The sequence below is a fragment of the Actinia tenebrosa genome, unplaced genomic scaffold, assembly GCF_029948245.1.
Source record: "Actinia tenebrosa isolate PJP-AT-01 unplaced genomic scaffold, QUT_ActTen_1.0 PGA_scaffold10__47_contigs__length_13832649, whole genome shotgun sequence".
Lineage (NCBI taxonomy): Eukaryota > Metazoa > Cnidaria > Anthozoa > Actiniaria > Actiniidae > Actinia > Actinia tenebrosa.
In genome coordinates, this window is record NW_028292570.1 from 3,565,379 (window position 1) to 3,585,969 (window position 20,591).

At 36.8% G+C, this 20,591-nt stretch overlaps 2 protein-coding genes across 2 annotated transcripts; both read right to left on the reverse strand.

Moving 5' to 3' along the window:
• Window positions 1-13: 13 nt before the first annotated feature.
• On the reverse strand, window positions 14-1,422 carry LOC148912790 (uncharacterized). The gene is made up of 2 exons (XM_089026296.1): window positions 1,392-1,422; window positions 14-591 (listed from the first exon to the last, which is right to left on the reverse strand). Exons 1-2 carry the CDS (start codon window positions 1,405-1,407, stop codon window positions 14-16), a joined length of 594 nt encoding a protein of 197 aa, XP_088882422.1. The 5' UTR covers window positions 1,408-1,422.
• Window positions 1,423-6,151: 4,729 nt separating this feature from the next.
• Window positions 6,152-19,795, reverse strand: LOC116293848 (CD151 antigen). Its single transcript, XM_031701337.2, has 7 exons — window positions 19,565-19,795; window positions 13,117-13,308; window positions 12,256-12,330; window positions 10,854-10,952; window positions 9,661-9,819; window positions 8,464-8,547; window positions 6,152-7,544 (listed from the first exon to the last, which is right to left on the reverse strand). Exons 1-7 carry the CDS (start codon window positions 19,619-19,621, stop codon window positions 7,494-7,496), a joined length of 717 nt encoding a protein of 238 aa, XP_031557197.1. The 5' UTR covers window positions 19,622-19,795; the 3' UTR covers window positions 6,152-7,493.
• Between the last annotated feature and the right edge of the window lie 796 nt (window positions 19,796-20,591).

The following is a 20,591-nucleotide window of genomic DNA, read 5'->3' on the forward strand; positions in this document are numbered from 1 at the left end:
GTCTGTGATTGTTCTAACGTACTGATATCTGTAATATATCTCCCTTCTCTCCAACTGATTTCGAGCCATCGTCATCACATCTGAGATTTTTACCTGCAATTCCAAATATGAATACTTCGTTAAGAGGATTCTTGTTAATGGAGAATGGTCTAGCATTGATTCGTGTTTTAGTGTTGTAGAGCTGATAGCTCCATTTGTTGACACGGAGTTGTCCAGTAAAATCCTTGCCCCACATAGCGCAGTTCTGAGCCAAAAAGGACGTGTCTTCGGGTAGTCTATCGAACGAGCCACATGCATCAGGGAAGGTGGTGCTTGCATATGTATCGTTTGTAAAGAACTTTACTACATCTTGTCCAGCTGTGTTGTTCTTGGTCATGATACTCACTACTCGACCCACGGATTTCTTGTGACAATAGAAGTGAATCTGGTGGAATCCCATCTTTTGCAGGATGTCCAACATGGCGACTCCTTGGGGATAGACGTTCGAGTCAGTGACGTTGTAATGAGAAATACCTTCATAAGTCAAGTAGCGCTTATTCGCTGGCACATTAGACTCCTGAAGTATTAAGCGTTTGATCACCGTCCAGCCACCTGTTTCAAAAAAATATTATACGTTATTACTACCAGCAATCATCTATCTCCCATACTGGGTCTCTGAGCCAGCATATTCCCAGATCAGGAGCCCATTACTAGGAGCATCCATCTCCCATAATGGGTCTGTGAGCCAGCATATTCCCAGATCAGGAGCCCATTACTAGGAGCATCCATCTCCCATAATGGGTCTGTAAGCCACCATATTCCCAGATCAGGAGCCCATTACTAGGAGCATCCATCTCCCATACTGGGTCTGTGAGCCAATATATTCCAAGATTAGGAGCCCATTACTAGGAGCATCCATTTCCCATACTGGGTCTGCGAGCCACCATATTCCAAGATTAGGAGCCCATTACTAGGAGCATCCATCTCCCATACTGGGTCTGTGAGCCACCATATTCCTAGATTAGGAGCCCATTACTAGGAGCATCCATCTCCCATACTGGGTCTGTGAGCCACCATATTCCCAGATCAGGAGCCCATTACTAGGAGCATCCATCTCCCATACTGGGTCTGAGAGCCAGCATATTCCATATTCCAAGATTAGGAGCCCATTACTACTAGGTGCATCCATCTCCCATACTGGGTCTGTGAGCCACCATATTCCCAGATCAGGAGCCCATTACTAGGAGCATCCATCTCCCATACTGGGTCTGAGAGCCAGCATATTCCAAGATTAGGAGCCCATTACTACTAGGTGCATCCATCTCCCATATAGGGTCTGTGAGCCACCATATTCCTAGATTAGGAGCTATTTTGTTTGTTCCTAAAATATATTTCATTCATTTCCAACTCACCCCCATCTGTTGTCATATCACAGTAAGCTTGTATTGGGCTCCCTGTGTTGGCTGGGTCTAACCAGTACTCGTCTGTCCCAGCTGAAGCGCCGCTCTTCAATACATCTAGACAAGACTTGGCAGGATTGGTTCTTGTTCCCTTTTCTGATACTATGTATGAAAATAATTCAAGGCAAGAATATTAAACAAATGAGAATAGGGAAAAGAAAAAAAATCCAAAGTAAATTAAACTACCTCTAGGCGACACTAGAGAAAAACGTTTGCGCATGCGTGCACTTCAGCACGTTTTCTAAGAATTTTGAAGAGTCTGAGAAAATAAATGTTTGTTTTCTCCAAGATATACAAAAACGTTCGAGAGGATATACTTTTGTCAGACCACGATACTGTATTAACAAACACAATATGAAAGAATTAGCCTTAAGTTTCAAGCATGGACACTAAATTTTGGCATTTTGTGAAGTCCAATTTATCAGGCATGTTTGAATGTCAAATTTACTTATGTTTTGACTAATTTGCATATGGATTCAAAACATGCGCAAACGTTTTTCACTCGTGTCCCTCTGGGCTGATCTAAGTGAGGGGCTAGGACGGGTAATCCACAGATGGAAAGAAAACCGGAGAACTTGGAGAAAATCCCTCTGCAACATGGGAGACACCTAATATGAATAAACTCTACTCCAGAGCCGATGAGAAGGGAGTGCATGCCCTATATCGTTACCGTGGCATTTAGTTTTGGAGTCTTTTTTATTATTTTTGAAGTTTCTTTTTTTTAAGCGTTATGGGCAAACAAATAAATAGTACTCAAGAAAATGATACAGGATTCCAAACGGGATAAACATTGGATTGACTCAAAGCAAAAATATGATGATTTGTGCAGAAGGAATTCATCAACAAAAAGCTTGAATATTTCTGAGGATCGCACTAAATAATGTATGGCTGTCACTCGTTTCAATTGCAATGTTTGTCCACAGCCAAAATATTTTTAGGGGGGGTGGGAACTAATTGAGTTTCTTCCGTCAACACGACGGAAAACAATAAAAAAAGCATCTAATTCTCCAGTTTTGTTTTATTTTGTTTTTCTGCTGAAGGGGGGCCTTTTGCCCCCCTTTGCCCCCCCCCCCCCCACCCTGGATCTGCCCTTGCTTATAAGTTTCTGGTGAGACCCAACAAAACTTCGGAGGTGAGGCGATCGAATATACCGTCAACGAGAAGGGGGAAAAGAACCAGATGTTTGACTCTATAATACTTGTAATCAATAAAAAGATCTTACTTGTTCTTCCAGAAGGGTTGATGGAATAGATACTGTTATGTCTCTGTATAAAATATCGTGGTGTAGACTCCTTGGTCTGTGTGTTCAGATCGCATGTGCTGGTTGACATGAGAAAGTTTAGGCTCATACAAGTCATGTCTGTTTCACAGGCCAGCAGACATGTAGCAAAGCTTGCGGTGCTGAAGGACTTGTATTCGCTGCAACACAAAGCGAATCCATGCACTTGCTCGTGCTCTGATTTATAAGGCAGACATTGTACTGCAAGACTGCTATTCAACTCCAGTGCCAAAATGAAGAATCCGAGATACTGAATGGATAAAAAAAATACGTCTTTTCAAGAAAAAATCTTTTTCAGACAAGTTCATTTACTCAAATAGAGTCAAACATTGGCTACGAAATCTTTCTACAGATTATTTTCCAAACAAGTCATTCACTCAAATAGAGTCAAACATTGAATACCAAATCGTTTTACAGATTATTTTCCAGTCAAGTTCATTTAAACAAACAGAGCCAAACATTTGCTACGAAATCTTTTCTGATCATTATCAACATAGTGGAAATCTAAAGTCTAAGTATTCATGGCAATTTTCTTTTTTGTATGAAAGAATATGTTGATCAAAACAGAACTGATATAAACTTTTGAAAAACTAAGGACAGGAGCCCGAGCCAGATCTCAGGAATCCATACAAAATTCTCTAACGTTAAACAGTTCAATATCTTCAGACTGTTTGCTGCTGCTATGCTTATCTTATTCAAACTTTCAACTTTCATTGATCTTTTACGGCGAATTGTGAAATTTAGGACAACTGAATATGCCATTGAAATAAGCTCGTATAAAAAGCGAACTTCTTCTTGAATCTTAGTGCAGCTTTACTGCCAACAGCGTTATTCCAGTGTTGTAGACCATCAAAAAAGGCCTTCTCACTATCAAATGGATACAAAAAAGTATACCAAGTTCCTGGCAAAACTTACGGTTTTGTAGGATGAAAATATTCTACCCATGTCCATCGTTTCGTTGGAATTTCTTCTCTGTAGCTAGTACTGTAATTCCCAAACACTTGAAGCGAAAAGGAATAAACATTAAAGAGCTTATAATCCACTCACATCGTTAATAGGTGTTAGGAAACGAGTAACAGCTTTCATTGCAAATGAGAATTTCAATGAGCTTTTCAGTAAAGTTTAATTAACGTTATATTGATGGGATCGTGCTTGCCATCGCTGTAAAGTTTTGTGCTATATTTGAGTCTTCCTTACAGTGTTTTTTTCTTTTTCTTCTTCTCCTTCTTTTTTCTCTTCTTTTTTCCTACTTGTATTTCTTTGTTTTTTCTTTTTTTCCTTACTTTCTTGTCTTGTCTTTTTTATTATCATCCTTTTCTTCCTTCTTTCTTACAGTTAATCCCTCCATTATTCCTTTCTCCTTTGAATCAACATTGCGATAAATATTTAATTATATTCTTTGTTACAAGTTGCTTTGAACGTCAACATTATAACATTGAAGAGCCTCGTAGCATTAAAACAACTCCTCCCAGGTGCAACTCTTGTCTTAGCCTCACTAGTCCTTCTACTTGCTGTCATTAATTATCTTCTCTCAATTACTTATTAGTTATATTGTTTTCCCCCTTATTGTTTGTGCCCACAGAAATTGGCTATGCTGTTGTGTTAACCCTATCATTTGCTTTTCGCACTTTCATTTTATTGTAATTATAATGGCATGTTAGTATTAAAATAGCGAATCTAATTTTTAAAATGTTTTTCTTTCCTTTCCTTTCCTTTCCTTTCCTTTTCTTTCCTTTTCTTTCCTTTCCTTTTCTTTTCTTTTCTTTCCTTTCCTTTTCTTTTCTTTCCTTTCCTTTTCTTTCCTTTCCTTTTCTTTTCTTTTCTTTTCTTTCCTTTCCTTTTCTTTCCTTTTCTTTTCTTTCCTTTCCTTTCCTTTCCTTTCCTTTCTTCTTTTCTTCCCTTCCTTACTTTAATCACTTACTTTTCTTTGTTATTTATTATTTCGTAACTTATAAAGTTAAACCATTGATATTTCTAATATCATCAACAATAATAGCCAATTCCAAGGAATTAAAACACGTACACAATGCTGTTTGATTATTACCAACTTTACAATCATCTCTAAGCTCCTATAAGGTGGCTGACTATTTTGGTAGATAATAAACAGAAAATTTAAAATCGAAACTTCTTTAACCTGAAATTCAATGCTGATTTCAAAAATGCAAAGAAAAATGGGGCGTCCCGAGCTTGTTTTTGAGATAATCAATCCGGAATGACATGCGTTTGTACAATTTTGGAAAAAAAAGCAAAAATCAAGCTCTGTACAAAAAAAAAAAAAAAAAAAAAAAAAAAAAAAAAAAACAAAAAAAAAAAACCTAAAACCGAAAGTAAGGAAGAAACATGAGCAATTTTTTCCCCGAACACTTAACTTACATTATATTTATAAAATACTGATAAAAGTTGTTTTAATAAACTATTGTAGACAATGGAAAAACTTTTTTTGTTCAGGTTGTATGGTGTGCAAGTTATCGCAAAAGTTGAGCACAAAAAAAACAGAACGATTTTTAACATTGTTCTAATAAACAGGATTGTCTTAAACTTTCAAAAATAATGGAATATTACCTGTTATTCTGGAAAATAACTAAACAAATATAGAATCCCGTGCAAAATTTGAGGGTTTTGCCCTTCTGAAGTTCAAAACGTGTATGGTTCTTCAATAAAATCGTGAAGATCAGTATTCAGCGGTTTTTGAGCGCGCGCACATCGTGGGCTCAAATCGAATGGTGAAGAGTAGTCAGCCACCTTAAGCTGTCATTTGCAAGACACCCTGTGAAACATTGCATGCAACGCTTAACATTGCACACAACAGGACTGTTGTAGCGTGTCTACCCTCTACCCCTAAAAACTTGTTGCACGCAGCGTTGCATGAAACAAATCTGAAGTTGAATCGAGCTCTACTCTTGCAATTGTGCGTAACAAATTCCATCGTGAACACGGCTGCAACATAGCCTGCAACATTTTGAACCAATCTGCTTTCAACAATTGTATTACCAGTGGCCTAAGTTCTTAGCATAGCGCGCTGACACAAGCAATGTTGCGTGATTTTGTTGCAACGTGTGTAGTCAACCCGGTTCAAATTTGTTGCGTGCAATGCTGTGGCAATCTTGCACCGTGTGTATGCACCTTTAGGGAATGGTCATACAGTAAAGTTATTTTGCACTGCTATTTTTTTAGGAAACAGTGACTATACTTTATTGCTCTTTGCTCATATTCAGCATTAACGATTCATTGGTAAATTTCGAAAAGAAAAAAAAATCGAGTGTATTTTTCTGGATTGAAATGCTGCCTGGGAAAAGTTGACTTACTAGATCTTTTGCTCCACATAGTCATTTTCTGTTCATATGGTACTGCGACTACTGCATCATCTACCCAAAAAGATATTTCCCAGTCCTCGCGCATAGAGCACGCGCCCCCAACCAATCATAAAGCGAGATTAATAACAGCTCATGCAATTTTATTGATTAATATAGTCTATAAGGATAAAAGACTCTAAGAGTTTAAGTTTAAAGTATAGTTTAAAAACGAGATCGTGTTTTATCAGGCTTACGCCTCGTGGTTTTAGATCTGATAAAACACGATCTGCAAGTTTATTGAACACTTTCAAAACTTCATGAATAATTAATGAGTATTTAGGGTCCTTATTCGTGACCTGCTCTTGTACTCTTTTGGTCCTTTATAAAAAATTTCAAAATCTTTATATAAAGATATCCATGTTGAACTATTATCAGGTATTAAGGATCCATGCACGTGATGGATTTGAAGGACCTGATAGGTCTGAATGATCATTAATTATTCATGAGTTTGAATAATTCTTAGAAACTACCTTGTTACCTCGCTAGGGTGTTTGACTAGTGAACCGTTTAGTAGTGAATACAAACACTTTGAAATCCCATGGACCTTCACTGCAACACATGAATATTCTATACAAAATGGAAGCTAACAGACCCTGAGTTCCAGAGGGCTTCTAACTCCCTTCAGTGATTCTCGGTCGTAGATTCCAAGAAGCATTGAAACGAGAGTATTATTTTCTGGGTATTAGAGACCTTTAGCATCAGGTTCATCACTAACCTCTAGGGATCAGGCTCAGAAACAGTCCCGCAAACACAGAGAAACAGTCAGCATCCATAAAATTCAATATGGCGGCTCGTCCAGCTACAACTTCGTTATGACGCCTTGCTACATGTCGACAGTTTGACGGAAAACGCTGGAAGTCGAACTGTAGTTTGAGGTTTGCAGAGCTCGCAAGAACGTCTTGCTAAAAGTCTCTAATGTTGAAAGTTTGACGGAAAACGCCAGACGTCGAGCTTCATTTTGAGGTTAGCGGCACTTAGCAGAAACGTAGTGCTTCTAGTCTTTTGTTCTTAACTTGTGTACATTTACATCGAGAAGGTATTATGTATATATACGTGTGTGTTGTGCACATTTACATTGAAATAAGGTAATATCCTCTTTATATAGGTGTGTGTGTGTGTGTGTGGAGATGTATTTCAAATAGGGATCCTATTCAAATAAAGGATATAGCAACGGAAAACTTTGACATATGTGGAAGCAACGATGACGATAAGAGATTGTTGTAGCATGTGATTGCAATTAATACAATTTCTGAACTCGTAAGCTATTCTGGACCTAGGTTATCTACGAACAGAGGAACCAAGAAACTCCTCAGTTAAGGTGAACCAATGGCTATGATTCTGGAGAGTTTTGGTTTGTTCTTCAGGTCGACGAGCAAGATAACTAACTGTTGTAGTTTGAGGTCAGTGATATACAATATGTCTTCAGTCCACGATAGAACAGAATAGGCAACACGCGAATACCATCCCAAATAACTGAAACAAACGAGGGAAATGAAAGAAGTTAATAGGCAAATTAAAGAAATTAAACCTTTTAAACAATATATGAAGAGAAAACAATTAAAATTATTACTAGTATACGACGCGATCACACTGATGATGATGAGTGGTAAAAAGTAAGGAGCCTGAAAATGATATGATGATGGTGATGATGATGGTGATGATGATGGTGATGGTGACATGATGATGATGATGATGGTGACATGGTGGTAATGATGATGGTGATGATGGTGGTGACATGGTGGTAATGATGATGATGATGATGATGATGGTGATGATGATGGTGTGATACTAGTGATGATGATGATATGATAATGGTAATGATGATGATGGTGATAATGATGATATGATAATGGTGATGATGATGATGATGGTAATTATAATGCATTAATAGTGATGATGGTGATGATTATGGTAATGATGATGATGATGATGATGGTGATAATGATGAGGATGGTAATGATGATGATGGTGATAATGATGAGGATGGTAATGATGATGATGGTGATGATGCAATAATAGTGATGATGATGTTGTGATGATGATGATGTGATGATGATGGTGATAATGATGAGGATGGTGGTAATGATGATGATGGTGATAATGATGAGGATGGTAATGATGATGATGGTGATGATGCAATAATAGTGATGATGATGTTGTGATGATGATGATGTGATGATGATGGTGATAATGATGAGGATGGTGGTAATGATGATGATGGCGATAATGATGAGGATGGTGGTAATGATGATGATGGTGATGATGTAATAATAGTGATGATGATGATGTGATGATGGTGATGTGATGATGTGATGACGTGATTATATTGATGATGATGATATTATGGTGATATGATGATGATGATATGATGATGATGATGAGTCTTACATACCTGTATACCCGATATCCCTGCAGCAATGGCTCCTATCAGAACCATGTGGTTATCTGCAAATGTTTTAAGCTCAGAAATACATCCCTGGAATCAAACAGATATGTTATGAACGACTTAGTAATGTCGCCAACTGCGGAGGGAAATCATGGTTCATACTCACAGGATAATCTATTCCTAGGTGGAGGTAAAGACTGGGTTGATATGGCATGGCAGTGCATCTGGGGCTGTTTTAGGGTACGAAATAGACGCCATTTTGGAAATATGTCCCCTAAGACAATTATGCGCTGCAACATCCAATCGACCCAATTTTTTCCTCAATGGCTTATAGCAGACCAAACGCCGTTAGAATTAAAATGTTTCCATACACCGGCTGTTGGGGTTCAAGAAAGGGCATCCCCTATTCTTATCACTTAAACTTGGTTTTTGCTTCGTTAAATGACTTTTATTCGCAAGAATTTCAACTCAACCACGCTTGGGTTCAATCCGTCGCGGGTAATCGGTGATTGGTAAAAAGATCTTGCGGGATTTAGTGAGTTCACATGGAATTTCCTTCCAATAAAGGACAAATAAACGCATCTAGGCGCCTTAACTAAACATCAAGCGAACGTAACTAAACATGGCACTGGCTGCATAAGCCTATTTCAAAAAACGTTGTCGGTCGCAGATCTAAAACTGAGTAACACGCTGCAAAATGTGATGTATTCACAGCCGAACACCGTAGCTTCCTTTTACATTGAAATATAAAGCATGATCTTTGAAATGTGACAAAAAAAAGTCAGACAAAAATTCCGCTATATCTCAGATCGTCCATCCCAGATCTTGCTACGCTCTTGTTTCCACTTGAGTTTGGATCATATGCTGATGCCATTCCATGTTCAATAAGAGTACAGACCACAGAAAAGGGAACTCGATTTGCTAATTTGCAAATGATATGCTTTTAAGCTGAGGCAAAGCTTTGTGCAGGAGTCTTTAGTGACACAACACAACGGTATTTACAGAATTGATGGTTTTCACGGCGGCCATGTTGGAGGAACTTAACAAAAGAATTGTCAATGAATTCTTTTTTATATCCTCCAACATGGCCGCCGTGTCAATTCTCTTGGGAATGGTTGAAAACCATCAATGAGAAAAGGGACTATTAGAAATCGTTGGTTTCCTTTCACGGGTATATGGTGTGCTCTCCATCTCACACATTACCTTTTCGTAAACTTGATCGTAAGAGGAATCCTTATAACAAGACGTTTTGTTCGCATTCTCGATGCAGCAGCTGAGAGGTACTAGCTTGTTGGGGTTCAGTTCCTTGCGCCATCTGCTCTCCTTGTAGTCCTCTCTGTTTTTCGCACCACAACATTTGAGCTATTGACAAAAAAAAAACATTGCCTGTTAGAAGTCCCTTAAGAATTGGGTGATGGACCTTCTACTGCGCGTGCACTGGAGCCACTTTATAATGCTAACAAATCGTTTGTAGAGTAAAAATAGATTTTTTTCCCTTGGGCGTAATGTTTTCTCATGTCATTCTCTTGAGAATCATTTTCTTTGTTTGAGTTGCATCCATATTAATGTGCTTCTCATTTATAACCATCTAACAAAGAAATGACAATTTAGGGAATGACATGGATGTGGTCTGAAATGGGGAATGGCCAATTAGGAGCATAATCGGTACCATATTGATCTCAGAATCATAATGTGCAAAAAGCTGTTTGTCATATATATAATCAGAACCTGGCTTCATTGCTCGCTCCTGATTGGCTCAAGTTGGTGTAGAAAATATTCTTGCCTTTCATCGAAATTAACTATGCTTTCATTGATCTATATTTATTGGGTCCTTCATGCAACTCGCATTCAATACATACATCTATTTCCTAATCAGATTAAACGAAGATTCATTATCTCTCATGTCGTTATTATTCCATAAGATAGAAATTCTCGAAAGTATGCTGTGTTGATGCGTCGATGTGTCGTGTATCGATGCGCGGTTCACTATAAATACAATCAAAGATATTCTTAGAATCAATCTGTGTGATCTAATACAAACTATAATAGACTTACCGAATGTGTCCCTATCGAATCCAAAAGAAAAACTCAATAACAATCTCCCATATTCCTCTTAATAACTAAATTTCATAACTAAAGTTCACGTGCTGCGTTAACTATCTTAGTTCTATCGCAATAGTACCCAGTGTCTCTCGGACAACTCTTCTGGGCCTGGTGACCTGTCGCGTACAGTTGGAATTTGCTTTGTTTTTATTCTACCTTGTGATTGGTTACCTTTGTCAAATTAGTCCCTGTGGCCTCCACTCTACAATTTTGTTTATACCTACCCCCCTCCCAGTTGGTTAGGGAATGGGGTGGGAAGGGAGAAGCTTCCAATAAATGACAAAGATATTTACCCTTTGTTGAAGTATGTTGACATTATAATCAATCGTTGAAGAAAAACCATATTCGTTTTTGATTTGTTTGGTGATTTCAGTACTGATTTCTTTCTCTACCTGAAGAGTTAAATAAATACAGGATATTACATGGGCGAAATTTGTCTTCTCGTTTTGAAAGGAGAGGAATCTGCGTCGCATGAATACTACAGAATAAAGTGAATATTTGAACTGGCCGTACGTTGAATCAGGTCGGGTCCTTACATCGTGAATTCAGGCGAAGGTCGTCCAAAAAGAGAAAAATAATCCAGCTAGATTCCATCGAAAATAAAGTTGCTCACACACTCACCACGCCAGGCAAAGTCACTCTGATGCATTTTTATTGCTGTTTTATAATTTCTTAAGGCCGGTTTAGACGGTACGATTTTCGCCTACAACTATCGTATACAACACGCTCGCGTCTGTCGTAGGCGAGTTGTAGGCTTGATTTACACGCTACGACTCGAGTTGTAGTTTGGCGCGAGCGTGTTGTATACGATAGTTGTAGGCGAAAATCGTACCGTCTAAACCGGCCTTTATCAACAATCAACCATTTTTATATTATATACAATTGTATGATATCATTATACATTTTACTAAGTATCTCAATTCTGATTGGTCGAGAGCCCTCAGCCAATCCCTGATAGGTTTTCCTACAGATAATACATTTATCATGTCAAGTTCATTCAAGGTTACGCTGTGGTAGCTTTGTTTTTATTCATTATGTGTATTTATTTCCAGAATTATGTACAAAAACAATTATTTAAGGAATCCTTAACTTATTTTCATATATTTTATGGAGAATTCTTAATATATTTTTGAATTTAGAATTTTGCGTTTTTCACGCTACATCATGGCGTTCACAATTCTTGTCTCTATAATTCAATGTTCATGTTCCAATATAAAAAAAAAGTATAATAAAGCAATTATTGAATTCGGTATCGCATAATATCGTAAATATCAACACCTTGGCTGTGTTATAACGTAGCCTCGGTCTTGATAATCTACGATATCATGCTCAACCTCATCCAATAATTGCTTAATAACAGATTTTCATATGCATGATGGATGAAGGAATGGGTGATTGGGTGCACGGTTGGAGGGGATTGTTTATTCTTTTTAGTTGCTTGGTTATATGGCTGATTCTCATATAGATGGATGAAGGAAGGAAGGGGTGTTTAGGCGCATGCATCAGGATTGGAAGGTTTCTTGGTTGGTTGTTCGTTGCTTTTAGCTATCTACTCTTTTAATTTTTGTTTGTTCAATTGGTTGTTTGGAAGTTCGTTTTTTGGTTCACGTTTCTGAGTGGTTAGTTAGTTTGTCTGCGGGTTTGGGTCGCTTGGTCTATAGCACAGACATGTTCATTTGAGCACAAAAATCTTACCTGGTCGCGATAAATAAATCCAAGGATTCCAGCAACAGCTTCAGCACAGAATATGAGAAGAAGCACCGCAAAAAACTGAAATTTGATAAAAAGGTTCATTTTTGAATCTGTGTTTCTATTTATCTTCCTTCTTCACCTATTTTTTTTTTTACCCTCTTTCTTCGCTATTTTCATTTTCGTTTCTTTAGTTTCTCGTTCTTCTTTCAAAATCCACGGCTTTTCATTATAATACGAGCACAACAATCACTCTTTCACGTACGTATTGAGTGAAAAACGTCTGCGCATGCTCTGAATCCGTATGCAAATTAGTCAAAACATATGTAAATTCGACTTTCAAACATGCCTTATTAATTGGACTTCACAAAATGCCAAAACTTTATGTCGACGCTTGAAACTTAAGGCTAATTCTTTCATATTGTGTTTGTTAATACAGTATCTTGGTCTGACAAAAGTATACTCTCAAACGTTTTGCATACTTGGAGAAAACAAACATTACTTTTCTCACTCGAACTCTTCAAAATTCTTAGAAAACGTGCTAAAGTGCACGCATGCGCAAACGTTTTTCTATGGTGTCATCTTCGTCTTCGACTGAAAATTCACCAATGAATTTAAGCCCTCAATACTAACTGACCAAGAACCGTGGATCACTCTCAGAATAGGACATTTTGTAAACAAAGTATTCGACAAACAGTTTTGTAGATTGAATACTGTGGAATTTTTTTTCATGACGTCACGTGCAAGCCAAGAATTGGGAAAGGAAAAATCCCATTTGACAAGTAAAGAGTAAAATGTCGTAAAATGTTGAGAGGTTTAAGCCCCAGGCCCTTTTCTGCGCGGTCCATGCTTACGTCTAATACTCACCGTTCCCAGCATGCATCGGTTTTCTCTGACTGCACCACAGCATCCCAGGAAAGCAACGATCACCACGAAGGCACCGGCTGCTATCAAGATATTGGCAGATATAGCATATCCACTAGTCCCTAAGAACGAATCAAACTGTCCAGCATCTATCTTGGTCCAGATACCAATACCAAGTACTGCTAACCCTGATAACTAAACGTAAAAGACATTGACACGTTAAGACACTTTGGGGAATGGGTTTCCTGTGTAGTTGGTGAGGAAGGCGCTGGAGGACTCTGGGAACGAGATTGGAAATTTTTCTCATCCTCTACTTTCACATCCCCATAATGTCTTGCGTTTTTGGGGGTAACCAATCAAAACACTGTCCCAAATTGAAATGTTTCCTAATTGAATTTATACTATGCCTGCTTTTATCTGTACAATACTGATTATCAGTTTATTCCAATTATTTTTGCGTGTACAGATCATCAAGAGTTTTGGTCTTACAGAAAATGTATTGACTTACGAAAAAATGTTTAAAATTTACCTTAAACGTCTTCAAGCTTCTATCTTTTTCTGTTTTTTTTTTACTTCTTCATTTTATTTTTGGATACCAAGCAAGGTATTGTCAACATTGTCTGATCAGCCTTCAGCAAAATAAGTGGGATTTTACCCTCTGGTTACCCCCCAAAGACGCAAAGTATTATGGGGATGTGAAAGTAGAGAATAGTAATGGTCAAAACCGGCTTGAAGCAGCCAAACAAAAACAGTTTGGGCCCAGGCTGCGACGTCAAGCAAACATACTGGATATTTACTCAGTTCAGAATACATAACTATCATTTCATTGTTTGCAAAGGTACTGGGAAAACTGAGTTATGCTGAAGGAGAAACATCAAAGCATAATACTCTCTATAAAAGGGCTTTTTGGTTTTGGGATTCCTGTGTGTTCCTATTAAACATCTCTGAAATTCTACCCATGAGATTAGTACGTGACAAAATCTGTCAATAGGTTGCTATCAATAGACGTCACTTCCGGTAATAGCTCTTTTTTAATGGCTTGTAGAATCCTGGAGGTAGTTTTGATCTCTTGTTTTCTGGTTTGATGTCGTGAAAATAGTCAAATACAATAGTGACAAAAGATATAATCGATTGCACTGAGTTCCTGTTTCAATTATCATGTCATCTCACGTATCATTTTTTTTACGACCATGGTAACAAGTTTCAGTCAATACGAAAGTAGAAATCCTGAATATGACAGGAAACTCAGGAAGAACTTGAAACTTGAGTGAAATTGCATGCCCTGTTTATGACAATAAGCTCGAAAAACCATACCCTGTTCAGCGGATCAATACAATACAATACAATACAATACAATTTTATTTGGCACCTTATACTAATAGTACATGAGTGTTTGATTCCAAATATATTATAGGTATATATATATACTATGTATTAGGTAATTTTCTTAATTCATTTTCACGTATCAGCATACGTTGATGAATGTATGCTGATATGGCTCTTTGTAGAGACGCTTATTTTGAATTGATTAAGAACATAAAACGACTGTCAGCGCTCATATTGTTGAAATTAATGCTGGTGTTTTTTTCTATGAACTCTCTTAAGTCGTTTCTATGAGAGTCATATAGTGGACACCAAACTAGAAGTGTTTTTCGTTTTCTACTCCCGACTTACACACTGGGCAAATCCTTTCATCGTAAATGAGATAAGGCCTCTTATACCTCCCCGTTTCTACTTCAAGCTTATGGTTACTAATTCTTAATTTTGTAAGCGCCACTCTGTGCTTAACATTGGTGACTTGACTTAAATATTCTTCAAAGTTATAATCCGTTTTGAACTGACGAAAGACTCTGAGTTTATTTTTATGTCTGTCGTCTTTCCTTTCATCATTGTGGAGATTACTCCATAAAATTTGCCTCTCAATGTCATATATTCTTTGGGTTATTATTTTTCCATATTCATACCATCTTGGAGAAAGTTCATTTTGTTTCATCCAAATTATCCCCAATCCGAGTTGTTCTAAAGTAGTTTTAATTTTTATGCTCCAAAAGGCTTTTTTAGTTTCATTTTTAATATCTTGGTAGACTTCGGCTGAAAGTTTTTTTGGGTGTAGTTCCGACTTTATAATTTTATGCCAGAATTTAAAGCTTTTACTGCATGCTTTGCATTTTAGCGGAAACCTTCCTAACTCAGCTCTGCATGCAAGGTTACTAGCATTCTTTGTCACCTTGAGGAGCATTTTGCAAAATTTCAAATGAACAAGTTCCATGGGCTCTTGGTCTTTGGTGCTTAATGTTTCGATACCCCATATCTCACTTGCGTATAGAAGTATTGGTGTAACAAGCGAGTCAAACAGTTTTATAGTTAATTTGATATTGGATGTGAAAAATTCACCCATTTGTTTTTTCATCTGAAATAGTGCCTTTAATGCAGCTTTTTTTAATTCTTGTTTTGCAAACGTAAAGTTTCCAAAGGTTGTAAAATTTAATCCTAAATATTTATATGATTTAACGTTTTCTAGTTTAGATTTGTTCAAATAGAATTGGAAGTTATTCATTGTCTTCCCTGTATTATTGAAAACCATCACTTTTGTCTTTGTTATATTAACTGTTAAGCCTGATTGTTCACAAAATGCCTCTAGCTTGTCGAGATATTTCTGAAGCCCTTTAGCAGATTTAGAGAACAGAACCAGGTCATCTGCATATAAAAGAGTACTAATCGGTTTGCCATTCAACATTACATCATTGTTGTTACACGAATTTAATGAGTCAGGCAGATCGTGAAGATATAAATTAAATAACGTAGGGCTCAGCATACAGCCTTGTTTAACACCCATATAACAGGAAAATGTCGGAGAAATGTGTCCATTTACTTTGATTGCTGATTGATCAGTGGAGTACATCGATTGTATCACTCTTAGAAAATTTCCATTTATACCAACATTTTCAAGTTTTGCCATTAATTTTTTCCTTGGGATGCAGTCAAACGCTTTTTGAAAATCTACAAAGCAGGAAAAAAGGAAATTATTTTTCTTCCGTGGCTTACTTTTAACATATTTATCGATTACGGATTTCAGAATAAAAATACTATCTGTTGTTCCGTGCTTTTTTCTAAACCCACCCTGTTCCTGTTTAATTATATTATTCGTAGTTAGGTAATCATAGAGCCGTTTGTTAAGTATTGCCGTAAAAACTTTGCCAATTGCAGAAAGGAGTGTTATTCCACGGTAATTTTCAGCTTTCGTTGGATCGTCCTTTTTATGCAATGGAACAATATATCCTAGATTCCATGAAGAGGGAAACTTTCCGTTGTCTAGGATTTTATTGAAAATTACCATTAGGTGTCCTTTTAGTGCTTCCTTTCCCGTTATCAATAGCTCATTTGGAATATTATCAGGGCCGGGAGCTTTATGTTTCTTTAGGTTACTTAGAACTTCATATACTTCTTGATCTGTAATGGAAAAATCTAATTCCCCTTGACTTTGCGACTGTTCTAAGGTCTCCGTAGTATTTACTGCAGATGTCTGGGAGCTATTAAGCGTCTTGAAGTGATTAAATAAGTCCTTTTCGTTTGCTCGACAGGAGTTTGCATTTTTTGCTTTGCCTACATTAAAAAGTTGTTTCAAAGACTTCCAGGTGGATTTCGAATCTTTGAGGTCAAGGTTCATTAATTTTGAATTGAAATATTTGTTTTTCTTACGTCTCATGCTTCGAAAGGACCTTTTATGGGTATGTAGATTCCTACGAAGTTGTTCATTATTTGGATTCCTACAAATTTGTTTTCCAAGAGATCGAAGATTTTTCTTTTCGTTTTCACATTCTGAATCAAACCACTTTTGTGAATCTGTATTTTCTTTAAATGCTTTAGTTTGTTTAGTTAGGGAACAAAGACCTGCTTCTGTTCCTATGCTTGTTAGGGTTTCAGTAAATGCCTTTAACCATTGAGTCTACATTATCTGCGTTTTCTATTGATTCGCGTAGCGTTGCTTGCATTTCTGTAGTGCTTAAAATGTTTTGTAATTTATCGATATTTCCAGTATGCCACTTTAAGCTAGAAATTGTCGAAAATTCCCTATTTTCTTCTCTTTCTTTGTTTCCACTGTTTTTGGGGTAAAGTTGGATTTCTATTCCACAAGAAATATGACAATGATCGGATAGATCTGGCATTAGTGGATTAACCTTCAAAAATCGAGCTTTTTCAAGTAGATTTGTACTCCCGATTACATAGTCGACTAGACTATTTCCGTTGTATCGAAAACAAGTCTTTTTGCCCGTCAAGTCACCAACAACCCTTCCATTAAAGATTCGTAAATTGCAAGCCGTGCAAATATCTATTAGACATTTACTCGTAGTTGGTGTTATCTTCTATGTTGTTCAAATGTCTCAGAAGCTCTCTTGTACCGCCTGCGATGTACTGCTTATTAACATATCTATTTGGCGCAAACTTGTCTTGCCTTACTCCTCTAAGCATGGAATCACTTAGGATAAGGATCGGTCCTTTTTCATCTTGTTGTGGATGCGAATCTTGTTTACTTTGTTCTTCATCAGTATGCTTATGGCTTTCATTGTTTACTTCATTGCTATTGTTCGACTTTATTGATGTGTTTGAAGGTGGAACATCATTACTGTCATTCTCTTGAAGTGCGTCAAATCTGTTTTCAGTCTCTAATCATCCCCGTATAGTCCACATATGGGAGTACCCCCCCCCCCCCCGGGGTTACCCCCAGTCAACCGCTTGTTTGCCCCCCAGTCAACTCCAAAAAAGTCACGTGATTGATAGTAAGCAATCACAAGCTTAGCAGGCCTCGACCTAGTCTCCTACGCAGCCGCTATTAGAGTCGTGAGCGTTGCGTGACGACACTAATAGTGCTGCGTAGTCACCTGCCCGGCCCTGCCCGGTCAGAGTATAACCCTTGGTCTCCTTTGAGTAATTAATCCTCTTACAAAAGTATCTTCTTTTCAAAACATTGTATAGCTCGATATCTGGACAGTCTAACTTTTTAATGTCTACAAGGAGTAAAAGATAGCAGGAAGATCTTGACGAAACGCCGAAAAAGTGAAAAAGGCAACACAGTTAAACGAAAGATAACTATTTAAGGATTTGTTTCTTCAAGCAAATTTTTTTCTCGGGAAAAAAAATGTCCGAGCTCCAGGAGGGAAACTAGCTAAAGTTATGAATATGATATACCACTAAAAAACGACTATAAACTAGGAACAAACTTAATTGATGCTATCAAAATCAAATGATCAGTAAAAATAAAAAAGCTGCTACTAATGAGAATGCTGCTGAAGCACTTGAATCTGCTATGACTATAATGTAACTAGGGATTTGAAAACCTCTGGAAACAAAACAGAATTGTTTTTGAATATTTACGTACTCGTTTTTAATTTCTTTAGACCAATGATATTTTATTATCGTTTTAGGATATCAAATTAAGTTTTATTCTGGTTATTTGTAAAATATTCATCCGGTTTTGACACAAAAGAAGACTCGAGCGTGCGGAAATATCATACTCATTTGGCCCCACATGCTAATCTGTGTACATCCTTTCCGACTGTCAGAAATATATTTTCCTATTTTTTTCCGACAGAAATGAACCTCCATAAAGCACAAACAATGGCATATGCTTTTATATCAGTTTTTAAGCGCGTCCCATCCTGCTTAATTATTTAACATTTCTATTGATAAAGTCCAGTGATGTCACGGCATGAATTGCACTGAAGACTCTTCGTAACGAAGTTATTTAATTGTTTTAGCTATATCTTTCCCTTTTCTAAAAAAATTAAAAAGAATTCTACTGATAGAAGGAAAAGGGGAGTCGAGGTTTTTTATGTAGCTAGACATTCCACGAGGCAGTTCCTTTGTTACACTTCTGCTTCTTTGTCTTTATCTCTGCTAGCTGCACCACATGGCATAAACAGTTTCCACTTTGCTAGTTTATCTTTCAGTGCTCAGCTGCATTTCTGCAAGGCTTTTTCCTCGCATCTTTTCGCATAACGTTTTCTTTTAAGGTTGTAAAAATGACTCTAGGACTTCTAAGAGTCATGTGTTTAGAAGCGAATACCTTTAGCAACGCTGAAAACCTTGGACAGAGTTTACACAGTGTTACTTGACACTCACACTCAATATTGATAATCCTTTCAAAAAACTCTTTCTTCTGTAAGCAAATAAACCAAATTAAATCTGCCCTGGCTGAAGGACCTTGGTTGAATATTAAACCAGCAGAGATTTGAGCAACTCAATACATTATAACTTACTCTGCAAACCAAAATAACGAGTTGTCGCCATGTAATATTGTTAAAACAATGTCTGTTGAGTATAATTATGCCCTCTTATAAAGCATCTCATTTTCACGCTACGAGTCATGTATGATATCATCTAAAATATCAATGATACGTCTCAATGCTCAAGAATTAACTTAGTTTTTAGCAAATAAATTCAAATATCTTACCAAAAAGAAGAAATTAAAGACGAAAAGTAGATACTTGGAACACTTCACTCCACACATAATTGCAGTTGTCTCGCTGCTTTTTGTCGGCCGGTTGACGAAGGAGTTCTCGAGAAAAATTTGTGCTGGAATCGTAGATGGCCGATTAATAATGATTTCCTGCTGGGGAACTCATGACTAAAGGACAAACTGTTTACGAGTGAATGATTGGGGAAATATTCAAAAACAGGTCACAGCTTCCTTAAATGGTTGCAAGGAAAATAACCGATTGTTCTGATGTGTCAAGTTGCTATGGATACTATTGAATGTCAACGCTATTGTGTTTTCCTTCAAATTATGTCGATCTCACTATAATTATACAAAATGAAAATTGCATATTAAATTTTTAAATATATATTTTACATTATTGCTATTTTCTTAATTTGTTCGCTCTTGCTTCCTCTATTTTTCGAGGAAAACACGGTTTTAGAAGAGTCGTTTTGGAAAATTTTCAAACCACAATGCAAAATGAAACAGCTTTTCTTGATGACACATCACTCAGATATTTCAGTTACAATTTTGATAATTTTCAAAACAATTTGGATAATCAAAATTAAAGCTGAAAAACTGTAAATTTAATGTTTTATTAAATTTTCTTTTCCTTGCTTATTTATTTGTTTTTTATTATTTTTATTTTTATTCTTATTCTTATTCTTATTATTATTATTATCATTATTATTGTTATCATTATTATTATTATTATTATTATTATTATTATTAATAAAGTTTTGTAAATTTTCAAGTGTTCGTAAAGTCATATTCGAGTAGTCAATTGCCCTATTTCACTATAACGTCACATCAAAACAATCTGTTGTTTAAACGCAAAGGATCATGGTCGTCGGAGGGATTCAAAATCAAAGCAAATTCACCGAAAATTGTTCTAAAACTCGTATCAATCCACGAAGAGAAGTAGAATAGCCAGCATACGCTCAGGATATTATTTTAGTACATATTAACACATATTATATCTGAAAACCAGGCCATTTTAGAT